This window comes from Notamacropus eugenii, chromosome 4 (assembly GCF_028372415.1).
Source record: "Notamacropus eugenii isolate mMacEug1 chromosome 4, mMacEug1.pri_v2, whole genome shotgun sequence".
Classification (NCBI taxonomy): domain Eukaryota; kingdom Metazoa; phylum Chordata; class Mammalia; order Diprotodontia; family Macropodidae; genus Notamacropus; species Notamacropus eugenii.
The window spans coordinates 423040759-423064625 of NC_092875.1; the positions used below are offsets into that span (position 1 = coordinate 423040759).

Here is a 23867-nt window from a genome sequence, read left to right on the forward strand (position 1 = left end):
ATAAATAGCCTTAATTGAATTCAGGCAGAAACCCACTTTTGTTTTAATTAATATAGAATAGAAATGGACCTTTCTGAAGGACTCATCTCTCCAGTTCTTAATTTTAGTCCTGGTGGAGGCTTAGCTAGAGAGAACATGGGCAAAGGTATGACATTCTCCCTGCATCATGAGGTGATGGGATATTTGCATCATGAAGTATCATCAAGTTGAAGGACCCATGAAAAGTGGTTTAGCTGTGGATTCCCCAAATTCAAGGAAAAACACTTTCTGGCAAAATAGAGGGAAGAAAATCCCCTGATTTGTTCATTCGTTTATTCACTTAGTTATTTAATGCATCTGCTACATGCAGAATATCATGTGAAGGAATGGGGAAGATACAAAGTTTTGGTATGACGTGACTCCTTCTTTTGGGGACCTTCCAGTCCAGTAAGACAAAGGTATAGGAGGCTGTTAGGAAGTTCATTTGGTAAGTTGGTATCAGCTTGTGGAGAGCCTTGAATGCTAGGCTAAGAAGTTTGTATTGTATGTATCCTCTAGGCAATGTGGAGTGACTAAAGATTTTATGTCAGAGCTGAGTCTGGAGTCAGAGCATTTGGATTTGGGTCCTACCTCTAAGAGACATTGGACCAGTCACTTCCTCTGTCAAGACTTTAATTTCCTAAATTTTATAATGAGGTGGCTGGATTCAATAGATTCTAAGATCCCTTCTAACCCTGTTCTTAGATCCTATCACTAGATAATGTCTGCCAAAATAATCTTTCCAAGACATAGGTCATAATTCTGAAAAGACTAGAGACAGAGAGATGCAATAGTCCAGGTTGAAGGTAATGAGGTCCTTAAGCCAGGATAGGCAGCTAGGTGGTGCAGGGGAAGTACACTGAACCTGGAGTCAGGAAGACCTGAGTTCAAATCTGGCCTCAGATACTTCCTAGCTGTGTGACCCTAGGCAAGTCACCTAACCTTGTTTGCCTCAGCTTCCTCATCTGTAAAATGAGCTGGAGAAGGAAATGGCAAACCACTCTGCTATCTCTGCCAGAAAACCCCCAAACGGGGTCACAAAGAACTAGACATAACTGAATAACAAGAAGCCAGGATAGTGGTTAAGAGAACGGAAAAACAACAGAAATGAGAGATGTTGAGGCAATTCTGCATTAGCTGTAAAGAGAGTTTTTTTTTCCAAAGCATTTCTCCCCTAAGCAAAAAAAAAAAAAAAAAAAAAAAAAAATCCTTTGAGACATGAGAGACCTGAACGCCAGGACCCATCATTCCTCAAATCATGACTGAGAATTTTGCACTTACATAATACTGAGACGTGCTCCCTCACAACTTACAAGTTTAAAGTCTTGGGAAGGAGCCAGGATTGTGAAAATACCAATGAGACAATTCTTCCAATTTTAAATAAAGAAAACCGAGGCAGAGAGGTTGTGCAACTTGCTGTAATAATAGAACTCTGAGGCTACTGAGTCTCTTTGGTGAGTGTTTTTAACTTCTGTCATGTCTATAGCGCCGATTTGGATGTAGCTTGTGGCTGATTAACTGGAGTCTCCTGGGCTTACTTTCCAAAAAACTCACTCATCAGATGATAATAATACGTTCATCAAACCGTTCCTATTATGAAACACATTTCCATGCATCTACTTCCGATCCTCCTATCTCCCCTCTCTTTCTCCTTCTCTCTCTTGTTTGCTCAATCCCTCAAGGACCCCATTCCCTTCTGTCTTGTCCGGCTGCTCTCCAGTCTGGAGTAAACCGGAATAAGCTTTGAAACGGACAGGGAAGTATGCTGGGGCAGAAAGGGAACTGGGCAGAGTAAAGGGGCAGCAGAGGGATTTGATAAGAGGCTTCACTGTTTTCCACTCTACTCAGTTGAATTGGTTAATACCGAAAGGGATTGGGTGGTAGTGTTGTTTTAGAGGGGAGAGGTCACTCTGTAAACTTTACTGTGAAACATTTCTTCCTTCCAAATCACCATGTTTTATAAGAGCAGTTGAATACTCCATAGTGTAAGTGCTTGTTAATGTTTGGTGCTTATTACCTCCTCTAGTATGTTTAACATCCTTGACTGGGTTCTATTAGAATATACTGGATGTAGGATGATGATGATGGTGGTGGTGGTGGTGATGATGATAGACAGACACACAGATACCAACAAGTATACACCTTGTTGTACTTTTTACTAATTTCTAACCAGGGAAATGAGGATCCTTTACCCAGAGGAACCATACTGCCTTGTTATTGCACTATTATGAGGAAGCTGGGAAAAGAAGAATTGGATATGTATTAAGAAATCAGAGCAGGTCAAATTATAATCAGACCTTGGATCCCCCAGGTTAATATCACCTCACTGTCCCCAGTTTTGGTTTTTTGTGGTGAGCTGTGCTGCTGAGGAAGCATTACAGGGCATTTGTTGTAAGTAGCACAGGCAGATTTTTTCTTAATATGAGGAAAAACTTCCTAGCCATCCAAACAATCTAAAAGTAAAATGGTGGTACTTCCAAAAGGGAGGTCATGGGTCTTCTTAACTACAGGTTATCTGCTGGGGATGCTGTCTGTGGACAGAATTCCTGTTTGGGTACTACTTGAACTGTATGAACTCTGAGGGCCCTTCCAACTCTGAAATTTGGATTTTTTTAAGGAGATGCTCACTTTCTCTTAACTTGGTTATAGAGAAAGAATAGGAGGATGTGTCTATGGTCAGGAGGCAGAGATGTTTTTAGCAAAAGGAGGATGGGACTAATGTAAATAAATACCATTTCAATGACTTCCAAAGGCTCTTTCCATGGCTATGGGACTATACTATTAAATTATTTGCATTCTAACTGCATTCATTCTCTGGGCTTGAGAGAATCCAGAAATGCTTTTAAACCAACAAAACGCTGATGTTTTTACAAAGCAAATACTTTTCAAATAAACCAATGTCATGCCTTGTTGTCAACAAACCACTGGTCATCCTGAAAGCTTGCTGGTAGCTTTCTAAATGGTCACAATAAGTTAGTAAATTGTAGCAACTAATAATGGTTCATAGGAAGATGCGTTTGTTCCCCCGCCCCTCCAGTTAACTAGGGACCAACCTAGAACCAAAAAACTCTAGGTGAGTAGTAGGTGAGAAACCACTAGCACTGTTTTTCCTGAGTTGTTCATATTTGGTGCATATTTAGTGCACTGATCATTACCACTATGGAGATCTTTAAAAAGGCATATCAGTTACATGGCAGACAAAATTAAAACCTTGAAATGGTAGCAGATCCAAAAAGTTTTCAGAATTCTTTCTGAGAGTGAGAACACTACTTTAGTGAAGTCATTGATTAAGCTTCTTGTTGCGTAGTTTTTTCAGTCATGTCTGACTCTTTGTATCCTCATTTGGGGTTTTCTTGGCAAAAAATACTGGAGTAGTTTGCCATTTCCTTCTTCAACTCATTTGACAATTGAGGAAACTGAGATAAAAAGGGTAAAGTGGTTTGCCCAAGGTCATAGAGTTTGTAAGTGGCTGAGGCTGGATTTGAACTCTGCAAGATGATGAGTCTTCCTGACTGCAGGCTGGCCTATCCACTGTACCACCTAGCTATGTCACATCAGTTAAGCAGAGGAACCCTAATATAGTGGAAAGACCAGTGGCTCGGCAGCCATAAGATTTGGATTCACATATCCTGATTCTAATGCTTAGTACCTATGTAACTTTAGTACCTGTGTAACCTTGGGTAAATTCTTAGCCTCACTAGGCCTCAGTTTTCTCATCTGTAAAATGAGAAAAGGGACAGCAAGGTGGAACAGTGGTTAGAATTCTGGACCTGGGGTCAGAAAGTCCTTACTGTTAAGATCCAGCCTCAGACATTTGCTAGCTGTGTTAACCTGGGGAAGTCACTTAACTTATGCCTTAGTTTTCACAACTGTAAAATGGGGGTCATAATAGCATTTACCTCACAGGGTTGTTGTGAGGATCAAGTGAGATAATCTTTGTAAAGTGCTTAGCACAGCACCCAGTACGTAGGAAGTGATTAATCAAGGCTTTTTCACTTCTCCCCACCTAAAATTGGGGGAAGAGAAGGGTTTAGATTAGATGTCCTCCAAGATCCCTTCCCGTTCTAAATGGTCATCCTTTGGCTAGAGTATGTGGTGTACTCTTCTGTGTGCTAGGAGCTTGAGAAATTCCTGGAAGTCAAACAATGGCAAGGCATAATTCATTTTATTCAGATTACGGTGAAACCCCATGCAGATCACAGTTGGTGATTCCTAGCCATGGTTTCACCTCCAAAAGCCAGCTGAATGCATCATGGAAATTCTTAAAGCAAGAGAGTAAGGAAAAGTAATTTGAAATTTTGAGAAAAAATGGGAAGTTTAGCATTGGTAATCTTTTTTAAAGAAAGAACTAAAGGAGTCGGAGCTTGTTAGAACTAGAAGAGCCCTTTCAAAGAATCTAGCTCATTTTACAGTTAAGGGAACTAAGGCTCAGGCTGGGTACATGACCTTCCCAAGCAGAATGGGGACAAGAACTCAGCTCTCATGTCTCTTACACCATAATGCTGCCTCTTATTTCATTAAAGGCATTAAAAAAATAAAAGATGGTTTGGTGTGAAGACAATGGGTTGTGTTCATTTCAAGAGTTGCCAAAGGATTATGCAAACAAAGTTTAAAACCACTTGTTGCTAGCACAGAGTGGCCATATTTCCCATAGCCACTGATTGCAGAGCCTGCTGTGGGTGAAGCAGCAGGTGGCAGTCTCTCTCTTACTGAGAGAAATTATAAAACCCACCAATATACGGTTGGATATCAATACATTCCAGTCCACTGCTTTGTTGTGAGATTCTAGCCAGTCTTTGAGGCATTACTGAAGGTATCCCCTCCTCTCAGCCCCCAGCAAGGACTCCCGATATCCGTGGAGTTGCATCAGACTTGGCCTGTATATATGGGGAATTAGAATAGTCATGCTCAGAGGCAAAGGAAAGGACTGGAGGTTGCAGGGTCAAGAGACTTCTTCAGGGATCATGGGAGCGCAGCTCTCAAGCAAGATGGGACCTCATAGATGCTCCGCTCCAACTCCTCAATTTTTACAGATGAGGAAACAGAGGCCCAGAGAGATTGTGACTTGTCCAAGGTCACACAGGTAGTAAACATCAGAGATTAGATTTTAACCTGGGTCCTTTTGAGTCTAGAACATTTTCTTCCTTTCCTTTAGAGACAGAGCCTTTGAAAAATGATATGCCACTGACCCTTTCAGAGGAGTGCTCTAGTCCGCTCAAAAATCAAATAAATTTACACCTCAGAGATCAGCAAATACTATAAATCAGGGAGTGGTTTCTTGTTTTGTTGATTATCTAGACTTAAAGAAAGGGAGAAAGAAAAAACAATGCAGATTGAATTCAAAGTTGTCCAGGCAGATTTTTTTTTTTGAGAGCCACTTGTTAAAAATTTTTGAGCGCATCCCTGCTCATGCTTTGGCTATTTTCACCTATTTCCTCTACCAGAAGATTTTTCTGAAGTTGTCCAGGAAGATGATAGAGAGTGACTGATATCACTTTCTGCCTGGAATTCTGCCAGCAGAGGCTCGTAGTTAAACCTAACATATACTACATAAGGATCAGGTTATCTTGCTTCATTGGGTCCTGAAAGGTTGTATATACATCAAACCTATGTAAATCAAACCACTTTTAAATGCATCAGGGACTTTCGCTCTTTAGAACACTCAAATAGTCAATTATTTTGTAAAGCAGAGAATCTACTTCTTATTTATCTTTTGCATAAACTCATATCTTGTGTGACTTTTGCTTAATTCAATTCAGCAGACATTTATTAAGCACCTCCTCTATGCAAGGCACTCTGCTAAGTTCTGGCAATACAAAGAAAAAATAAATATGCCCTGTCTTTAAGGAACTTCCATTTTCATGAAGAAAACAACATTCATGCATAGTGCGCTTGGGGTGCACCTGTAATAAGGATATTCCATCCAACCTTGTCAGTTTTGGTTGAAATAATATGTATGAAAACACAAGTATATTTTGAAATAGAACGAACTGTGCACTGGTTGGGACGTCTCATCTAGGGAACTGCCTTCAAGGAATGTTAACAAAGATTTAGATTACTAATGTATAGATGTTCATTTTTTCATATGTCATCAATACCTGCATTCTTTTTATATAATGTTTAAAAAGCAAGGTTTACTTTACTAGGGAAGCAGGTTGGGTCCATTAGAAAAAAAGCAGCTAAATCAGACTGAGCCCAAACATCTGGTGTTTCCAGTTTACTTCTCTTCTCCCTCTTGGCTCTGCTTAAGAAGAACACACACACACACACACACACACACACACACACACACACACACACACACACACACACACACGGAGAGCAACCCCAGGCAAATCAGATGGACCACATTGAAATGGCCCTATGTCCAATTTGCCCTCACTATAAATGTAAGAGTGTAGCCTGTTAACTGCTCTGTGAGCATTAATTAAGGCTTTAGCCTACCCCCAAAATACCCAAAGGTTTGCCTTCATTCATGCTGAAAATGAGCAGGAAAAGGGAGAACTCTCCCTTCCCCAGATTCTCCTGTACCCAGGATCATTGCCCTATTCCTGGCCATGGGGCAATGACTTTGCATTGTTCTCAATTCAGCTACAGAGACTTCTGCCATGGAAATTCTAAATACACAGTCATATCCTTTTTCTTATTTACTTTGAACCCTGGGAAGAGACCAACCACATGTCTCTTCCACTGTTAGGCAGTAAATTGAATAAGTCTCGCCTCCATCTTGAAAGGCTTCCCTCCATCAGATGACAACAGTTTATGACTAATCGACCCAGAATTTGGAGAATGAGAGGCAGCAGGATATGAACATAAAGCAACTCCAATGATTAAATCCTCATTGTTACGGATACTCTGACTGGTAAACAATGAAAAGCATTGCATCTTTGACCTCGGAGAGTCTTCTTATAGAAGACCAAACCTAAACTCCACTTTTTTAAAGAGAAAATTAATACGGGAAGAATTCATTTTCTCTAAAGGCGGACAGCTATCACCTAATTCCAGCTAGCTCCTGAGAATGACTGTTCCAATTTTAATTATATTTGTTTGTTTCTATCATGACCATTCCAGGAAATTCACTGAGCCTGTAAAATAGCGTTGTCTTTACAAAATAACCCACTCTTCAGCCCTTTGTCACTGAGGCAAAGAGTTTCCATTTTTCCTTTATCAGTCAAGAGCGAAGTGCCCCCTTAAACTCTGCCCTGCCAAAAGGTTTCATTTGTTAAAGTAACACTCTGTTTATGCTATCAATGCGTCGAAGTTAAAACATTTTAAAACAGAAAGATTCCCAAATATTTGGATGCTCTCTAAATCATGGTTAAGTGCATTTTATCATTTTAATATTTATAAAGCCTTCTTTCAATCTCAAAGGACACATTTTCCAACAGATTCTATCATAGTGGGTTTGGGAAACGAGCAGGTATTAGGCCTTTTTAGACTCCTTTTTTTAAGTTTGCAAACATCTTACCATCGACTATTTAATACTAATAAGCGTCATTCAGAGTCAGGACAGCATGCCGGGACCTGGACAGAAGGCATTTGCTATCTTAAGTAACTTACTTTGAGGAATTAATCCAAATTAAACTCCCTTCCTTCTGCCCAGGAGTTCTTAACCTAAGGTTTGTGAACTTTAAATACATACATGTATACATACACACATACAGATAGATAACTGTATTTCAATATAATTGGTTTCCTTTGAAATTTAATGTATTTTGCTTTATGCATTTAAAAAGACAATTTTGAGAAAGAGTCCAAAGACTTCCCTAGATTGCCAAAAGGGGTTCATGACACAAAAAAGGTGACGGACCCCTGGTTAAGTAGAATGTGCATCAGTGGGCTTCCCATTTTATCCAACAGAATTTTTCTCCTGGGCTTAACCCAAGAAACAATTTCTTAAACACCTATCACCCACAAGATACTTTCCTAGGCCCTGGAGAGAAAAAGACAAAAAAAAAAAATATATTTGCTCCCAAGAAGTCTACTTGAGCCCCAAATTCTCTCCACAAAATTCATGGTAGTAGATTCACAAAAGTTCGTTTAACAAGCCTCTACGGAAGTGGTTGACTAGCTAATCATAACCTCACCCCTATCTCCCCAACTGGTATCAGTACATCAAGATTTCCCTTAATGAGTTCTGAAGTGATCACAGATCCAGGCCTTACATTGTCAGAAGTAAAACTGGAAAGAATAGACTTTTTGTTAGAACAGTGGGTTGGTTTTTTTTTTTAATGTTATGGTTGGACCTTATCTCTTTTCCAGAGTTAATATTAATGCAATCTTTGAGTATACTTACAGACTATCGATTACATTTTTCAGCAAAGGATACAATAAACCATTAGTTCCATAAGAACAATCCTGTCTTGGAATTTGACCTATCCCTCCCACCCCCTCTTAAATGTCCAAGCTAACAAAATCAATGAGGTTGGTGTAATGTAAGTCTGCACTTAGAGTATAAAGTACATTTGACTAATGTAGCATTGATAATCTATTGTCAGTCCACCAGGACAGGAAGCGTTAGGAATGATTTGGATCCTCACATTACTGGATTTCTAACCCTGATAATAAGAGAGCTGATGTCTTTAACTGTTAAAGCTCTTTTCCTTGGAATTCTAAGTATGGGGGAGGAGGAAGAGGGAAAGGAAAGGAGGGAAAGCCACCTATCTTATTTCCTAATGAACAAATAAAGTCCCTGAGCCAAAATTTTAAAAAATCAAGCAGTGCTCATGATTTCTACGGGGAGCAAGTCATCATGCCCCTAACTTGGCTTCATTAGATCATATACTGTAGACATCCACTTTGATATCTCATCTTTGAGCAAATGTTTATAATTCGTTCTGTGGGCCAGAGGGTCACTTCAGAACCATGGTTACAGAGATGTTATTATTAAAGCCTAGAAATGTTATCATATTCAGATTGCTATTTCAGGCCATTTGGAGACCAGCCCTGTTGTGGTACATTTTAAAGCAGAATTATCCTTCAGAATCAAAAAATAAAATAAAATTTTACAAGTTCTTGGAGTGCTTTTTGAAATTCTGAGCATGCTTTAAGGACTGAATAAATACTGATTCACATTACCACCTTACTGGCAAGGAGTGATTTAATTTTCCCCCAATAAGGTTTACAGAAAATGTGTTCCTAAACTGTTCTAAATTGAACTTTTGTAAATCCATTTTCTCCCCAGTCACCAACATTAAAATTTAGAAATGCTTTTATCGTCCTCGTATGAATCTCTTGTTGATTCTAACTTCTCTTGGTCCTACAAGTTGTCACTTAAATATGGGAATGGGTTGTGAATCCTTTTGTAAAGTAAAAAATCCTTCTTAAATGTCATAAAATACTACCTATCATCATTTTATAATTTTATATTTTTATTGTGGAGTTTTTGTAGGATTATAGGATTTAAGTCTGGCCAGAACCTTAGATAGAGGTCATATGGTCCAATCCTCTCATTGTGCAGATGAGGAAGCTGCTGCTTTGTTTTATGCAGGGAACACTTGTCTTTATTTCCTTTTTGGTAGCTAATTATTAGCTAAAATTAGCTATTTTTAGTAGCTAAAGATTAAACAGATTTTAAATCATGAGTCTTCCCAGAAAACAACTCATCTAAACCCTTTCATGACATATTACAGTAGGTTTTGCTATGTAAAAATCAAAGTGTGTCAGTCTTGACCAAAAAGACCTTCCTAAGAAGTCTGTAGCTAGTAAGTACATCTCTATGGCCTCACTACTGCACATTCATCTTTTCAAAAATGTTGCCCTGGATGTGGAATATTTCAAATACTGTTAAACCTGGTAGATATGTTGGTTCATTTTCCTGAACCACTTTTTTTCCTCCCTCTCTTTTTAAAAATCTTTGTTGTGACAAGAAATAGCTAACTGAGTAGGGAAGGCATATACTTGGAAATGGATGTGATGTGGAAACAAAAGGCATGAATGAAAATGTGAAAAATACATCACCCTGTGGGGTACAGGCCCCTTTTTGTCCATTTTTTCAAGTGACAAATCCCAAGAATAAAGAGAGGGAATATTTGTCAGCCAAGAAGGATTTCTTAAGTGCTAACTATGGGCCAGGCATAGTGGTAAGCATTGGAGATACAAAGAAGGGGGAAAATGCAGTCCCTGTTCTCAAGAAGATCACAATCTAAGGGAGGAGACAACATGTTAACTACTATGAACATTCAAGATCTATACAGTGAAAAGGGAAGGTGATTTCAGAGGTGGGAGGAGAGAAACCAGGCCAGTTTTTCTGGATTATAAAGTATAGGGAGGGGAATGAAGTATAAGAAATCTGGAAAGGTAGGTAGGCGCCAGGTTGTGAAGTGACAAGCGGGATTTTAGATTTGATCCTGAAGGTAATAGGGAACCATTGGAGTTTATTGAATAAGGGGACTGACATGATCTGACCTGTGCTTTAGGAAGATCATTTTGGTAACTGAGTGGAAGACTGGAGTGGGAAGAGACTTGAGGCAGGGAGACCAACTAAAAAGGGGTCTAGGCATGGGGTGAAGAGGGGCCCATACCAAAGTTGTACCTATTTGAAATAACTTTTCATTGTGGGATCTGGGGGCTCTAGGAAATAGCTAAGAAATATTTGTTTCCCCTAGCAATTTGTTCTGTTTTGTCATCTCCAGTTGTGAGTTACTGTATATTTGTATCTCATCAATTACATCAAATGTAAATTTGATCTCATCAAATCATTAAAGATCAGTGCCTAAAAACCAAGATCATTTTTTAGGTGCTAAATGGGCAACTGACTTTGGCAAAGTATATTTCAAAAAGTTCAGAGGATGAGAAGCATGATCTCATTACCAGGGAGTCTAAAAGAGAAGTTAGCTCAGAAGATATAGGAGGCTTTTTAAAAGAATTCCAACACCTCAGTCACAGATGATTCTTATGGGGGTGGTATCTAAAGAAACACTGACTGATAAGCTCCAAAGTTGAAAGGACATTTAGAAAAGATGGAAGCAGGTAACCAAACCCAAATACAAAAGATGTATACATTAAAGTCCAAAATAAGCTAAGGCTTGCAATAAAATGGTAGGTACATCAGAAAGGGCTTTGATAGCCATGTTCAAAGTAGAGGAGGAAAAGACAGGCCACCCTGCTTGGGGGGAAATATAGTCTAATAATACATGTTATATATCATATTTAACATTAACAAATGAGAGGGAAAATGGAAATATTCAATACTGTCAAGAAGAATGACCCTTCATCTAGAAAGGGTATGGGGAAAACCTGGTTAAGAGGGCATTCATTAAATCCCCAAACCTGTGAGAAGATAGTGAAAGGACGAAATTGAGTAGAGTTCTCCTGGATCCACTGAGAGAATTCTCATGTTACCTGTACCGTCAGCCATCTTTTAAAGATATGAGTAATGGGAACGGTACCAGATTCTAAAGGATCAGGAAAAGGAGAAGAAAGAATAAATTCTAGAAATAATGGACCACTGAACTTGAAGTTAGTTCCTAGTAAAATTTTGAAATGGATGACAAATAGAAAGTTTATGTGTGTGATACAGTAAAAGGAGTAATGAATTTGAAGTGATGACTGTGGAGTGATTAGACCTGAGTTCAAATCCTAGCTCTATCACTTCTTACTAAGTATGTGACCTCTGACCCTCCATTCTTTTCATTTGTAAAATCAGAGGTTTGAACTAGATTTCTAAGTTCCCTCTAATTCCTAGATCTATGATCCTGTGAACATTTAAAAAAAGAAAATAGTAATCACGAGGAATAAATATGGGTTCACCAAGAATGAGTAAAACTAAGCATATATCTTTTCCTCTTTTGACAGAATTACTTGAGTAAAAGGAATACTATAGATCTGGTACTCTCATACTCAACTGAGTGTTTGTTTTATATTCCTATTACTGATTCACATGTACTAGATTATCCTCATCTTTGTTTTTCTTTGCTAATACTGACTAATTCAATTATATATTTGTCTGAAAAAAGGGATATATATGTGTGTGTGTCTATATATATGTATTTACATATAGATATACATATACATATAAAATGATTGGGACTTGAAAGCATCCCTAGGAATTAAGATCTTTAATGTAGACAAAGAATATTTAGATTATATCATTGACAGGTAATAAAATCTCTTTAGGGAAAAAATATGGAGCTATATGATGGAAGGTAGTACATTGAAATAGATTTGGAATTTATTAAATGACAATACCAATCTCATAAACACTTATTGGTAGGCTGGTGTCACCTTAAGGGAAGTTCCTAGTCATATGCTAAAGAGCTCTGTCTAGTTCAACATTTTTGCCATTGACTTGAATGGATGAATATAGGTCACATCTATATAGCATCTTAGTATTTGCAAAGTACTTTATAGACATAAAGACTTAGAATATCACATTTATGCATGACGCAAAGTTGGAAGGGAGATAAGGTGGAAGTGTTCTAGTGTTGAAGATGCCCTGGGTTGAGGGGCAGTATAGTGGAAGACCCTTCTCTTTTGCTCAGATTTCCTTTTTCTTTTTCTTTTAACTTTAACTTTTTTATTATTTTTAAAATATTGTTCTACTTTTTTTGTTACTGCCTTTTGTTTCTGCACCACATTCATTTCTGAATATATCCTCTCCCCACCCCTCCACACACACCCCTACCCCCACCTTCTTCCCCCATCCTTTGGAACAAAGATTTATTTTTTTTCCAAATTTATTAATTTATTTGTTTTCAGTTTTCAATAATCACTTCCATAAACTCCAAATTTTCTCTCTCTCCCTCCCCAAGACAGCATGCAATCTTATATGGGTTCTGTACATACATTCCCACTGAACACATTTTCCCATTAGTCATATTGCATAGAAGAAGCAAAATGAATAGGAGAAACCATGAGAAAAAACAAAACAAAACATAACATAACAAAGGAAAAAATAGTCTGCTTTATTCTACATTCTGACTCCATAGTTCTTTCTCTGGATATGGATGATGTTTTGTATCATGAGTCTTTTGGGAATATTTTAGGTCCTTGCATTGCTGTGAAGGGCTAAGTCTACCAGAAACAGTCCTCACATACTGTGGCTGTTACTGTGTACAATGTTCTCCTGGCTCTACTCACTTCATTCAGCATCAATTCATACAAGTCTCTCCAGGTTTTTCAGAAGTCCATCATATCTTATAGCACAATAGTATTCCATTACATTCATATACCATAACTTGTGGAACAAAGATTTTAAAGGAAAGAAAAAGAAAAGCAACCAATTCATCATTAAACCTTGTCTGACAATATATTTGCAATACATGTCTAGCTCAGAGTTTCTACAAGAAGGAGAGATCTCTCTCTAGGAAGATGCCTCTTGTGGGCCTGGGCTGAGATAGGGTAATTGAATGGGGGGTGGGGAGAGGTAGACACAGAAGCAGCATTGTTAAATGCCCAAATGACCCTGAATTTGGAATCAGGAACTCTGGGTTCAAATCTCAGATCTACCACTTGGTATATGGTATATGTATGACCTTGAGCACATGTCACTCAGGGAAGTAATTCCCTGAGCCTATATCCTCATCTCTAAAATGAGTGGATGGGACCAGATGGCCTCCAAGGTCCATTCTTCTGGAACTAAAAGCCTATGAAAATAAAGATTTCTCAACAGAATATAAATTTTTCTACTCCTTAAAGAAAAGTGAAGATGCCAAAGCTTTCTTATAGATTCCAGTGTAATGGATGCAGACTAATACTAGACTTCAGAAATCAAGGTATGTTAGAGAGACTACACGAAGTCGCCCTTTTTTACTTCTTATTACTATACATTGGAGGCTAGAAAATCTTAGGGTTTTGTTTTATACTAAAGGATAAGTGGGACCTGCTATATCAGTAAATAAGTTGTAATAATAGTGGTTATTATTGTTACATAATATGCGTAGCTCTTTAGAATACAACTACCCTGTGAAGGATGTAGTTAGTCCATAGTCCATAAACTCAAATCCTACTCTCACACACATTAGCTGCATGACGGGGGTAAGCCAATCCATCTCTCTAAACCCAACTTTCCTTACCTGTAAAATGGGATTGATAATACCTGTAATAGAGGCCACATGTGGCCCTCTAGGTCCTCAAGGGCAGCCCTTTGACTGAATCCAAACTTCTTGTTCAGCAAATTCAGTCAAAGGGCAGGATTTGAGGACCTAGAGGGCCACATGTGGCCTCGAGGCTGCAAATTCCCCACCCCTGGCAAGAACTTTGTAAACCTCAAGGTGCTTTATACGTATCCATTGTTATAAATATATTCCACTTGTTTAAATTTCTTTTTCTTAGTGAATCTGATCAACTCAAGTAAAAATCAAATCACCTCAGAATTTCAAAGTCAGAAGAGATTACCTGCTCCAACACATAACCAAAGAGGAATCCCCTTTACAAAATCCTCTGCCAGTGGTAGCTTGACTTCTGCTGGATGACCTTCAAGGAGAGGGGACGGGTTCCCTCCTGAGGCAATCTGTTCCATTCTTGTCCAGCTCTAATTATTAGGAAGTTCGTCCTTCCATCAAACCTACATCAACTTTTCTGCACCTACTGATCTTTGCTACTGTTTGTGCCCATTTGGGTCAAGGGGAACATCTTTAATCTCCTTTTTTGTACCTGATCATCTTTCAAATACATGAGGACAACTTCAGGTCTCCCCCTAAGTCTTGTCCTGGATAAACACACCTTGGGTTAGTTAGGTGGCACTAGATGTGGAGTCAGGAAGACCTGAATTTAAATTTGGCTTCAGATACTTACTAGCTATGTGATCCAGGCTAAGTCACTTAACCTCTGTTTGCCTCAGTTTCCTGATCTGTAAAAACAAGTATCGTGATAGGATCTACCTCTCAGGTTATTGTTTTGTTAAAATTTTCCCTTTTCTGATCATTGGTCTTTCTCACCATCCTCTTTGCTCCCTTTTGAATGCTCTCTGGTTTGCCTGTGTCCACTAGAACAAGAAATAAGCTATAGTTTTTAATAGCAGACCTTATCAAAGGGTCTTAAACCTCTCAAAGACATCATTTCATCCTTCCATGTAAGACCACTGTGGAGTCAGCCCCTGTTCTGGCTGTGCAGCTCGAAAAGCCAGGGCTGGGAGTTGCGTTACTCACCTCCGATTGCACAGGAAGTCAGCGAGACTGCTATAAACAGAAGCCAGAATCCCTGGCTCTCAGTGCTGGGCTGTATCCATTAGTCACACGGAAACCAAATAAGAGGCAAAACACCAGGCCAGCTCTTCTGCACCCACCTACCTACTCACCTAAAGATTTGTATATTTTGTTTCTGTTTGCATGTGTGATGTTATCTTGTTCTACCACTAGCTACCTGTCTGTGACCTTGGTCCATTTTCCCCTCTCTGGACCTTCTCGAACCTTTTTAGGAATAATAATGTGGAATAATGGACAGAGAACTAGCCTCGGAGGTAGGAAGAGGGTGTTTAAGTCCCCCCTCCCCCATCCCCAATCCCTGTCTGACACATACTAACCTCTCAGGATCCCACACAAGTAGGAGAAGTCATACAGGTACCATTTTATATTGGTAGAGGAGATTTCCTCACTGGGAATTACTTATGCTCATGACATCACAGATCTGGTCAAAAACAAACAAAAAAACTTAGTTATGCCCATGAATTCTACATTTATTCTCCAAAACATCTTTTCTCATTCATTCTTGACTTTTTCAGTCATGTACAACGAACCACCCTAGAGCAAACTTGTCAGTAAGGTAGACCAGTATGGTTTGTCCTAACCCCTCAGCCACACACCTACCAGGAAGATGAGTCTTCAGAGACCAGCCTCCTCATTCACCCTTTTTTTTTTTGCAAATGGTGAATCTCACACTAGCAGAAAACAACCCATGCAATTGCCGGGCTAATTCTCCACAGGGAAGCATTTTTCCATCATTTCAGAACATTTGCCGCTGGTTCTCCACCAGTTTTATTTAGTGAGGTTTTCTTCCCATTTAAGGGTGTGAACATTCTTTACATCTAAGTTCTCAAATGAGTGTCTCATCATCTTCACAGGTGGAAGGTCCATTTTTTTTCCCCAGACTTCTCAGGGAGGGGGCTGCTTTACAGGCCAGTTAAAATGCTGTTTATTGCCTCCTGAGTGTGACACTTGTGTCCTTTCTTTTTTAAAACAGCAAATATGCCGGAGTATTATCCTGACCAGTTGGATGATGTTGTGGATTTTATTCACAACACAATCAAAAGACTGAAAAGGTCACCAGACAAACAAGCAGAAGTGTTTCCTCGGCGGGAGAGGAACAGACAGACTGGAGCAACCGGTGCGGATAGAAGGAGGCAGAGAGGACAGAGGGGCAGGAACCGGGGCTGTGTCTTAACTGCCATACATTTAAATGTGACTGACTTGGGTTTGGGATACGAAACCAAAGAAGAACTGATTTTTCGATACTGCAGCGGATCTTGTGATGCAGCTGAGACCACATACGACAAAATATTAAAAAACTTAACCAAAAAGAAAAGGCTGATGAGTGACAAAGTTGGGCAGGCCTGTTGTCGGCCCACTGCTTTTGACGATGATCTGTCATTTTTAGATGATAACTTGGTTTACCACATACTGAAAAAACATTCCGCTAAACGATGTGGATGTATCTGACTCTGTTTCCGGGAGACAGCTATGTATTGCATTCCTGCTACAGTGCAAAGGAAGGGACCAAGGTTCCCAGGAAATGTTTGCCCAGAATGGAGAATGAGGACCAAGGATGGAGATGAAGGAGGAGAAACAGGCAGAAGTCAGCCGTCGTGGGAGCCTGGTAGAGGGAGATCCAGCTACAGACAACTGGATGAGAGAGAGAACGGCCCTCTAGTTTTTACAGGAAAGCAACTTCAAGGCGCATCACAAGCTCAGGGCCAGTGTTCCTGGATGGATGTTGCCACTGTCGCTTCACTTGGTACAATCCACCATCACCTATCATCAGCTCGGAATGTGCTGAAAGAATACAGCCACTTAGTCTTCTGTGGCTTGTTTTCTCATGTTTGGTTACACCAGGCAAGCAATGCTGGTGTAAACTCACGTGGCATTAAGAGTCATTACTGAAAGTCAGGAAGTTATATTTTTTTTTTCTGTCACTCAGTTAGGGCATAACTGCCCCTCCTCCCATCTTTCCCCTCTCCCTTCCCCCCCCCCAAAATATATTATATATAAAACAAACAGACACTAGAAACAGCCTTTTGACTTTGAAGTTGAGGCCTGAGGTATACTTACTTGGCCAGGAATCTCACGGTTGGTTATGGATTTTTAACATGGTGTGTTGGATGGGAAGAAATTGGACAGAAATTAACAGGCTGTATTCACTGACTAGAGAAAACCTGAAAGTATTTTCTTTCTATACTCTTGGAAACAGGAAAGGAGTTGTGATTTTAAGCAGCATACATTTCTAGGAGAGAGGGGGAAAACAAGCCCAGATGCACCTCGGTGTACAAGGAGACAAACAGGTCTCCTTCAGTTTACAGCTGGACAGATGTCACATCATCACTACATTTATGCTTGGTCACCAGTGGCCAGATAGAGTACTTGATGCAATGCATCCATTTCAGATACAGAAATATATAGAAAAATATTTATTGAAATTTAAATTATTGTTATTTATTACAGTTCACTAATGAGTTTCTTTTTTCCCCTTATTTATTAAAGTTTCTTTTCTAAAGGTGCCAAAGTGTAATGTGCTTGCAAAATACAAAGAAAGAAAGAAAGAAAAAGAATCAGATTGGGAACAAGGGTCCATGCTTTTAAAAATGTTAACAGTTTTTGGATAGCCAAAAAAAAAATCACTTACTTTACCTTTTTTTCCACAAAACTTCCTGGTTCAATTCTGTAGATCTACCTGTTTGCCATCCATTTGTCTAAAAACAAGCAGAGAAACATTGTTTCTGAGGGACCCCCGTACCCCCTTTCTCAGATGATTTCCACAGATCAGTGAGTAGAGAGACCCAGTGGCACTTGGCTTAAATATATTTCTCTGTTGTTCCAACACCAAACAAACATGCCATAATTTTCACTCTATGTTGTACTTAAACTTTTTTTCCTTCCACGTATATTTATCTATAATATGCATAAATATATATGAAAGGCGTAATGCCTTTTAGTAGTTAGTCCTGGATTTTAATGTCAACTAAAAGGTAAACAGGTCATGTTCAATAACAACCAAAATTTTGCCATGATTCCCTAAGAGTCATTCACTCAACACACATACCCCCAGAAACAAACAAACAAAATATACCTGATTTAAGAAGGAACTATTCTGAGCTGGGAGCCAGGTGCTGACTATTGTGATCAAAACAGTTGCATTGGTCACCTTCCAGGAGGCAGATTGTCCCATTTTCCCCCAAAAGTTTTTTGACTATAACCTCAGACCAGTAAGGAGTAAGTTGTTCCTTTTGTGTAAAATCCCTTTAGGGTAACACAACACGACTGAGGAGGTCAGAGGCTTCTGGCCTGGTCGCAGAAACATGTATATGGCTGGACTGGATCTAGTGGATGGAGTGGAAGAAAGCCATCTTTGCCAGTATCCCCTAAAGTGGGTTTTTCTGACAACCTAACTGGGATGTGCATTTGTAGAGAAAAACAACATTAGGCCCTATATTGTGGCTTTTATACTTTTTTATTTTTGTCAGAAGAGGAAGTTTTTTTTTAATCAAGAAAAAACATGTCTAGCTATTAACAGCAATGGTTTGATAAGAGTTGGGAATTCCAGTTGGCTTCCAACCAATTAACCTGCTCTTTTGCAAATGAACCCATCAGCTATCCACAGGAATCCCTGTGAGACCTGATCCTCCTCCTCCCCACTCCTACTTTGCTCTTCCTGCACCTCCAGATTGGCAGCCAACGGCAGGATGGCCCCAACAGAATGGGAAGGCCAGGCCATGTAGCTCTTAGATGAGACAAATCTGTTTGTTCATTTACCGTAAGAATTCAGAAGTGTACGCCCACAATTATCACCCTTGCTCAGAAGATAATACTGATTGTGTGCAGAGTAAATGGTTGATTTTTTTTCTTTCAGCCTAAATTAGCTTGCAGCATTAGAATCCAAGCCCTTGTCTACACTCGCTGCAACATGTCAGGGAGTGCTGTGGGCACATTCCCTGCCTCCCCTCCACACCATAAGCAGGTTTGAACTTTTGCAGATCCCAATACAGCTAATCTACAAAAGGGTAAAGTTAGTGATTTTTCATCATCGTCTTCATCATCATTATTAATTATTCTAATTACTATTATTTCCATCCAAAATAGGAGTGCACTTCTTTGGAAGCTCTGATTTCGCCTCTGATCTGTCTCAGTCATTTGTGTTATACAACCAAAGTTCTCTACAAACTTTATTTTTGTACAATATCATTTTGTAACTTTTTACAAATAAAAACTCATTTCTATCATTCTCTGTACTTTGACCTTCCTGTCGCTGCTGCATATGTGCTCTGCCTCACTCCCCATGTCAGATACAGTGTGCTATAAATGTTTAAATATCTCCACTGCTAGGTAACAGGACTCTGTACCTCCCTCTGACTCCTACTACCATGCCCCCAAAGGAAGGATTGTAAAGTAATTCAATCGTGGCGGGTAGCTAGGTGGCAAAGTGGATAGAGCAACTGACCCTGGAGCCTGGAGGATCAGAGTTCAAATCCAGCCTCAGATTGTTACCTGTGTGACCCTGGGCAAGTCACTTAACCTCCGTTTCCTCATCTATAAAATGAGTCGGAGAAGGAAATGGCAAACTACAAATGCCAAGAAAACCCCAAATGGGGTCACGATGAGTCAGAAGGACTAAAAATAACTTAATAACAACAGATTACTTCACAGACAACCTCAATGATCCATTGTAAATTCACAGGCAACTTCACTGATCCATTCTCAGAAACAAAATGTTAAAAAGCAACAAAAAAAGTTGAAGATGATATTAAACTTAGGAGCCAGTTTTCCAGCCTGGGTTTTCATGTGGACAGCATTCTGAGCAGTGCTATGATTTGTTTAAGCTGCCCTCACTTTTTCTAAAATGAGTGGGGGGTTTTTGTGTGAAGCCCTCACACTCCGACTCTATTTGAAGGACAAGGCTATAAAGCAGAATTGGATGATTCAGGGCCCACATCAGTTGCAAATAGTCATAGCAGTATAATTCTATATCCTACTGTTTGAGAGATGGGTGCTTATGCTTCCCAAAAGGGAGAAATTTTGTATAGAGTTCCATTAGGGCCAACTTATCCAGTGTTTTATTAGAGAGCTCAATAACATGCTGTTGGGATCCATTTCATGACACATTCTGCTAGAGACTGAGTCTAGCTGGTGTTTAGTTTGTAAATTCTTCCCCCACCTCCGTCTGCCACCCCAGATAAATCTGCCCCCAGCACAAGAATTCCAAGTTAGGACTTGGTTAGAGAAGCTGAGAGGATGGTGAGATAGATACTCAACATGAGCCTGTGAGTCTACAGGCATAGGATAGTCTGGGAAGGAGCCTTGAGGCCAGACCCTTATCTATCCATCCTTACCTTCTATAAATGGAGATGCTAGAAAATGATGCATCTTAAAACCATAGGGAGGGAGGGAGGGAAGGAGAGAAGAGAGGAAGGGAGGAAGGAAGGAAAGAAGGAAGGAAGGAAAGAAAGAAAGAATTGGCATTAGTTAGAAAAATCTGAGTTCAAATTTGCCTTCTGACACTTGCTGGTTATGTTACTGTCACTAAGACACTCTGGGTACAAAGCAGAAAGAAATAGCCTTGCAGTTAAGATGGTCTGAGTTCAAATCTCTGTTCTGACATCTACTAACCAAGATATTTTACCTCTGGGCACCCAGAGCAACTCTCTAAAACCATAATTTGGAGAGCAGGTGCTGAATTGCCTTGATAGAGGGGGTTTCTTCTCTCAGAATTCCCTATACCAATGGAATCACAAGTGTGGACTTAAAAAAAAACAACCTTTGTTTGTTTCCCAATACCTTCCATTCTAATAAAGAAGTAGCCATTTAAGAAGCAAATTCTAAGAGAGGGATTAAAGGGTCACATTCCTGTAACAATCAGAAGGATTTGTGAGAAGAGGCAGTAAGGCCAGGGAGCCACTAAAAAAAGAGAATTGCAGGTATGCTCAGCCACAAGCTGTGACCTGCATAGAGGATGGGGGACCCTCAGGCAAGTCATATGTTTCTTAACTCCCTTTTTCCAAGGCTTTACCTCCCCTCTTCAACAGTTCACAAAAGAGAAGATTATGTTTCAATGAAGATTAGAGATAAGAAAGAAGGAAAGAAAGGAAGGAAGGAAGGAAGGAAGGAAGGAAGGAAGGAAGGAAGGAAGGAAGGAAGGAAGGAAGGAAGGAAGGAAGAAAGAAAGAAAGAAAGAAAGAAAGAAAGAAAGAAAGAAAGAAAGAAAGAAAGAAAGAAAGAAAGAGAAAGAAAGAAAGAAAGGAAGGAAGGAAGAAAGAAAGGAAGAAGGAGAGAAAAATAAGGAAGAAGTAACAAAAAGGCTTTCACCAAACAGTATCCCATTCCCTCACTGTGTGTGCAGTCCACTGAGAGATAAATGCCCTTATCTTCCCTGGATATGGATGGCTCAGTGGTTAGAGTGTCAGGCCCAGAGTTAAGAAGATCTGAGTTCAAATCTGGCCTCACATACTCTTACTAGCTGCGTGACCATCGACAACTCTGTTTGCCTCAGTTTCCTTCTCTGTAAAAGGAGCGAAGACAAGAAAACCCCAAAGAGTAAGGACAACCATCTCCCGTTGGAAGTGCCAGCTTTCCCTGAGGGCCTCCCCAGCGTGGGGCAGGCCTCTTGACAGGCCTCCTCTTCCTCCTCTGCTTCCATTTCCCCTTTGATTCTTTCTCTTCACTGTCGTCCTTATCCCAGACCCTTAGAGCCATTTGCTCTTCTGTCCTACCTTGAGAAGCTCAGGAGAAGAAAGGTCTTACATCTAGTTCCTATTTAAGTCAGTAGAATGTCATGCCTGATAAAGAGTAAACCACTCATGCTCACTAAAGTTCCAAGACACTTTCATTATTTTTAAGAAATGGGGGGTGGGGGGGCCAGAAGGGAAGCATGAATCAGATGTCCTGGAGAGCCCTGGCATCTGTTTTTCTAATACTTATTCAAAGTCTGGGAAGGAGTGTAACTTAGGGGAAGTAACAGGGCAGAACTGGAAGGAAAGAGAGGCAGAAACAACTCAGGCTTCAGGAAATCAAAGAAAAGCCGGTAGAGCTAAGTGATGGTCAACAGGGATGAAGTTTTGAAACATCTGGAAAAGATTATGTTACTTCAGAAACTTTTTTTCTGATGAGAGTAGAGTTTTTATTCCATTAGATGTTATGCTTCTATCTCAGATGGATCTGAGTTCAAATGTGACCTCAGACACTGGCCGTGTGACCCTGAGCTAGTCACTTTGCCTCTGCCTCACTTTCCTATAAAATGGGATAATAATAGCATCTAACTCCCAAGGTTGCTGTGAAGATCAAGTGAGAGAAAGTGAGCTCTTTTTGGAAGGATTCTCTCAAGTGCCTAGGAGGCAATTGATTTTTTATATCCTTACCCCCAGCTTTAGGCAACACCTCCCCACTCCAAGGACTTAACTTAGTCTGTCCCCTTACAACAAAACCCTCCTTGAAGACCAAAAAGTCTTTACAATACAAATAAATGAATCTCTAATGGTTGAATTTCAGTAGGAGAGATGTGAGGATGGGGGTGGGGGTGGAATTGGAGGGAAGATGACATCTTGAAACTCTTTTACATATATGTATGACCAATCTGCCTAAAGGCAGCTTCTGCCTGGTGTTATGTCAATTCAGGTCAAACAGCTACTGAGATTTTTCTTATCTTCATTACTGCTGTTACTGGGTAAATTTATCCACTGTCGGTGAGTGATCAGATTGGGCACATTTTCATTTTCTCCAGAGCCTGGGCAACAGACACACACACACACAAACACCCCCCAACACACAAACACACTCTGCCATGCTTTCCAGTCTCTGGTCTGGATGGAGTTCCTCAGGAGTTGATTGCATCATTGGCACAGATAATTCATCTATGACTTATAGTCTTTAGAGAATCACCAAAGACTTTACGTTTAAGTGACTAACCCATGGTCACACAGCTAGCAAGTGCCAGAGATGGTATTTGAACTCAGGCATAGTAGACAGAGTATGGGCTTGGAGTCAGGAATATCTGAATTCAAATCCTGTCTCAAACACTCACTAGCTAGGTGACCCTTGAAACTTCTCTCAGTATGAGTTTACTCATCTCCATGCAGCCAGTGACTCAAAGCTAAGGCAGAGTTTTAAAAAACAAAACCAACCCATTGCCTAGGCTCTGGAGAAAAAGAAAACACGACCAATCTGGTCAGTCACTAGCAATGGATAAGATGAGGGTAAAAAATAGCACCTATTTCATAAGGTTGTTTTGAGGATCAAAGGACATATAACATATGTCAAGCACTTTGCAGACCTTAGAATGCTTTATAAATGTCAGCTAAGCCCAACACTCTATCCCTATGCCAGACAGCCTCTCAGTCTAATCAGAAGAGGAAACTAATCATCTCTGTCCCTTGAATGGCCTTCCTGATGGGTAATTGGAGCCAGCAGAGACTTGAAAATTTAGGGAACTGGGAACCCAGTGGGAGGAAAGTATACTTTACAGCACTGGGCCACACCCCAACCGTGAACTTGAAAGGGCTAAAGGGAATAAGCATTTATTAAGCACCGACTTACTATGTATCAGGCACTGTGCCAAGAAATATCCTCTCATTTGATTAATGAAACAAAATGTTGAGGGCTAGGCATTTCAATCACTTCATATATGAAGGTACAAAACAATTCAATTCCAACATTCCTTCAGTTTCTGAGATCCTATGCTTCTACCTTCCTGACATTCAGCTGGGATTCAAT

General features: G+C 39.9%; 1 protein-coding gene across 1 annotated transcript in view; it reads left to right on the plus strand.

Annotated features, from left to right (window-relative positions):
* Positions 1-19387, plus strand: part of GDNF (glial cell derived neurotrophic factor) — a 38600-nt gene extending 19213 nt beyond the window's left edge. Inside the window, exon 3 of the mRNA XM_072605785.1 lies at positions 16138-19387. Coding sequence (XP_072461886.1) covers positions 16138-16613 — 476 coding nt within the window. The 3' untranslated portion in view covers positions 16614-19387. The remainder of the gene's footprint in view (positions 1-16137) is intronic.
* Positions 19388-23867: the final 4480 nt, after the last annotated feature.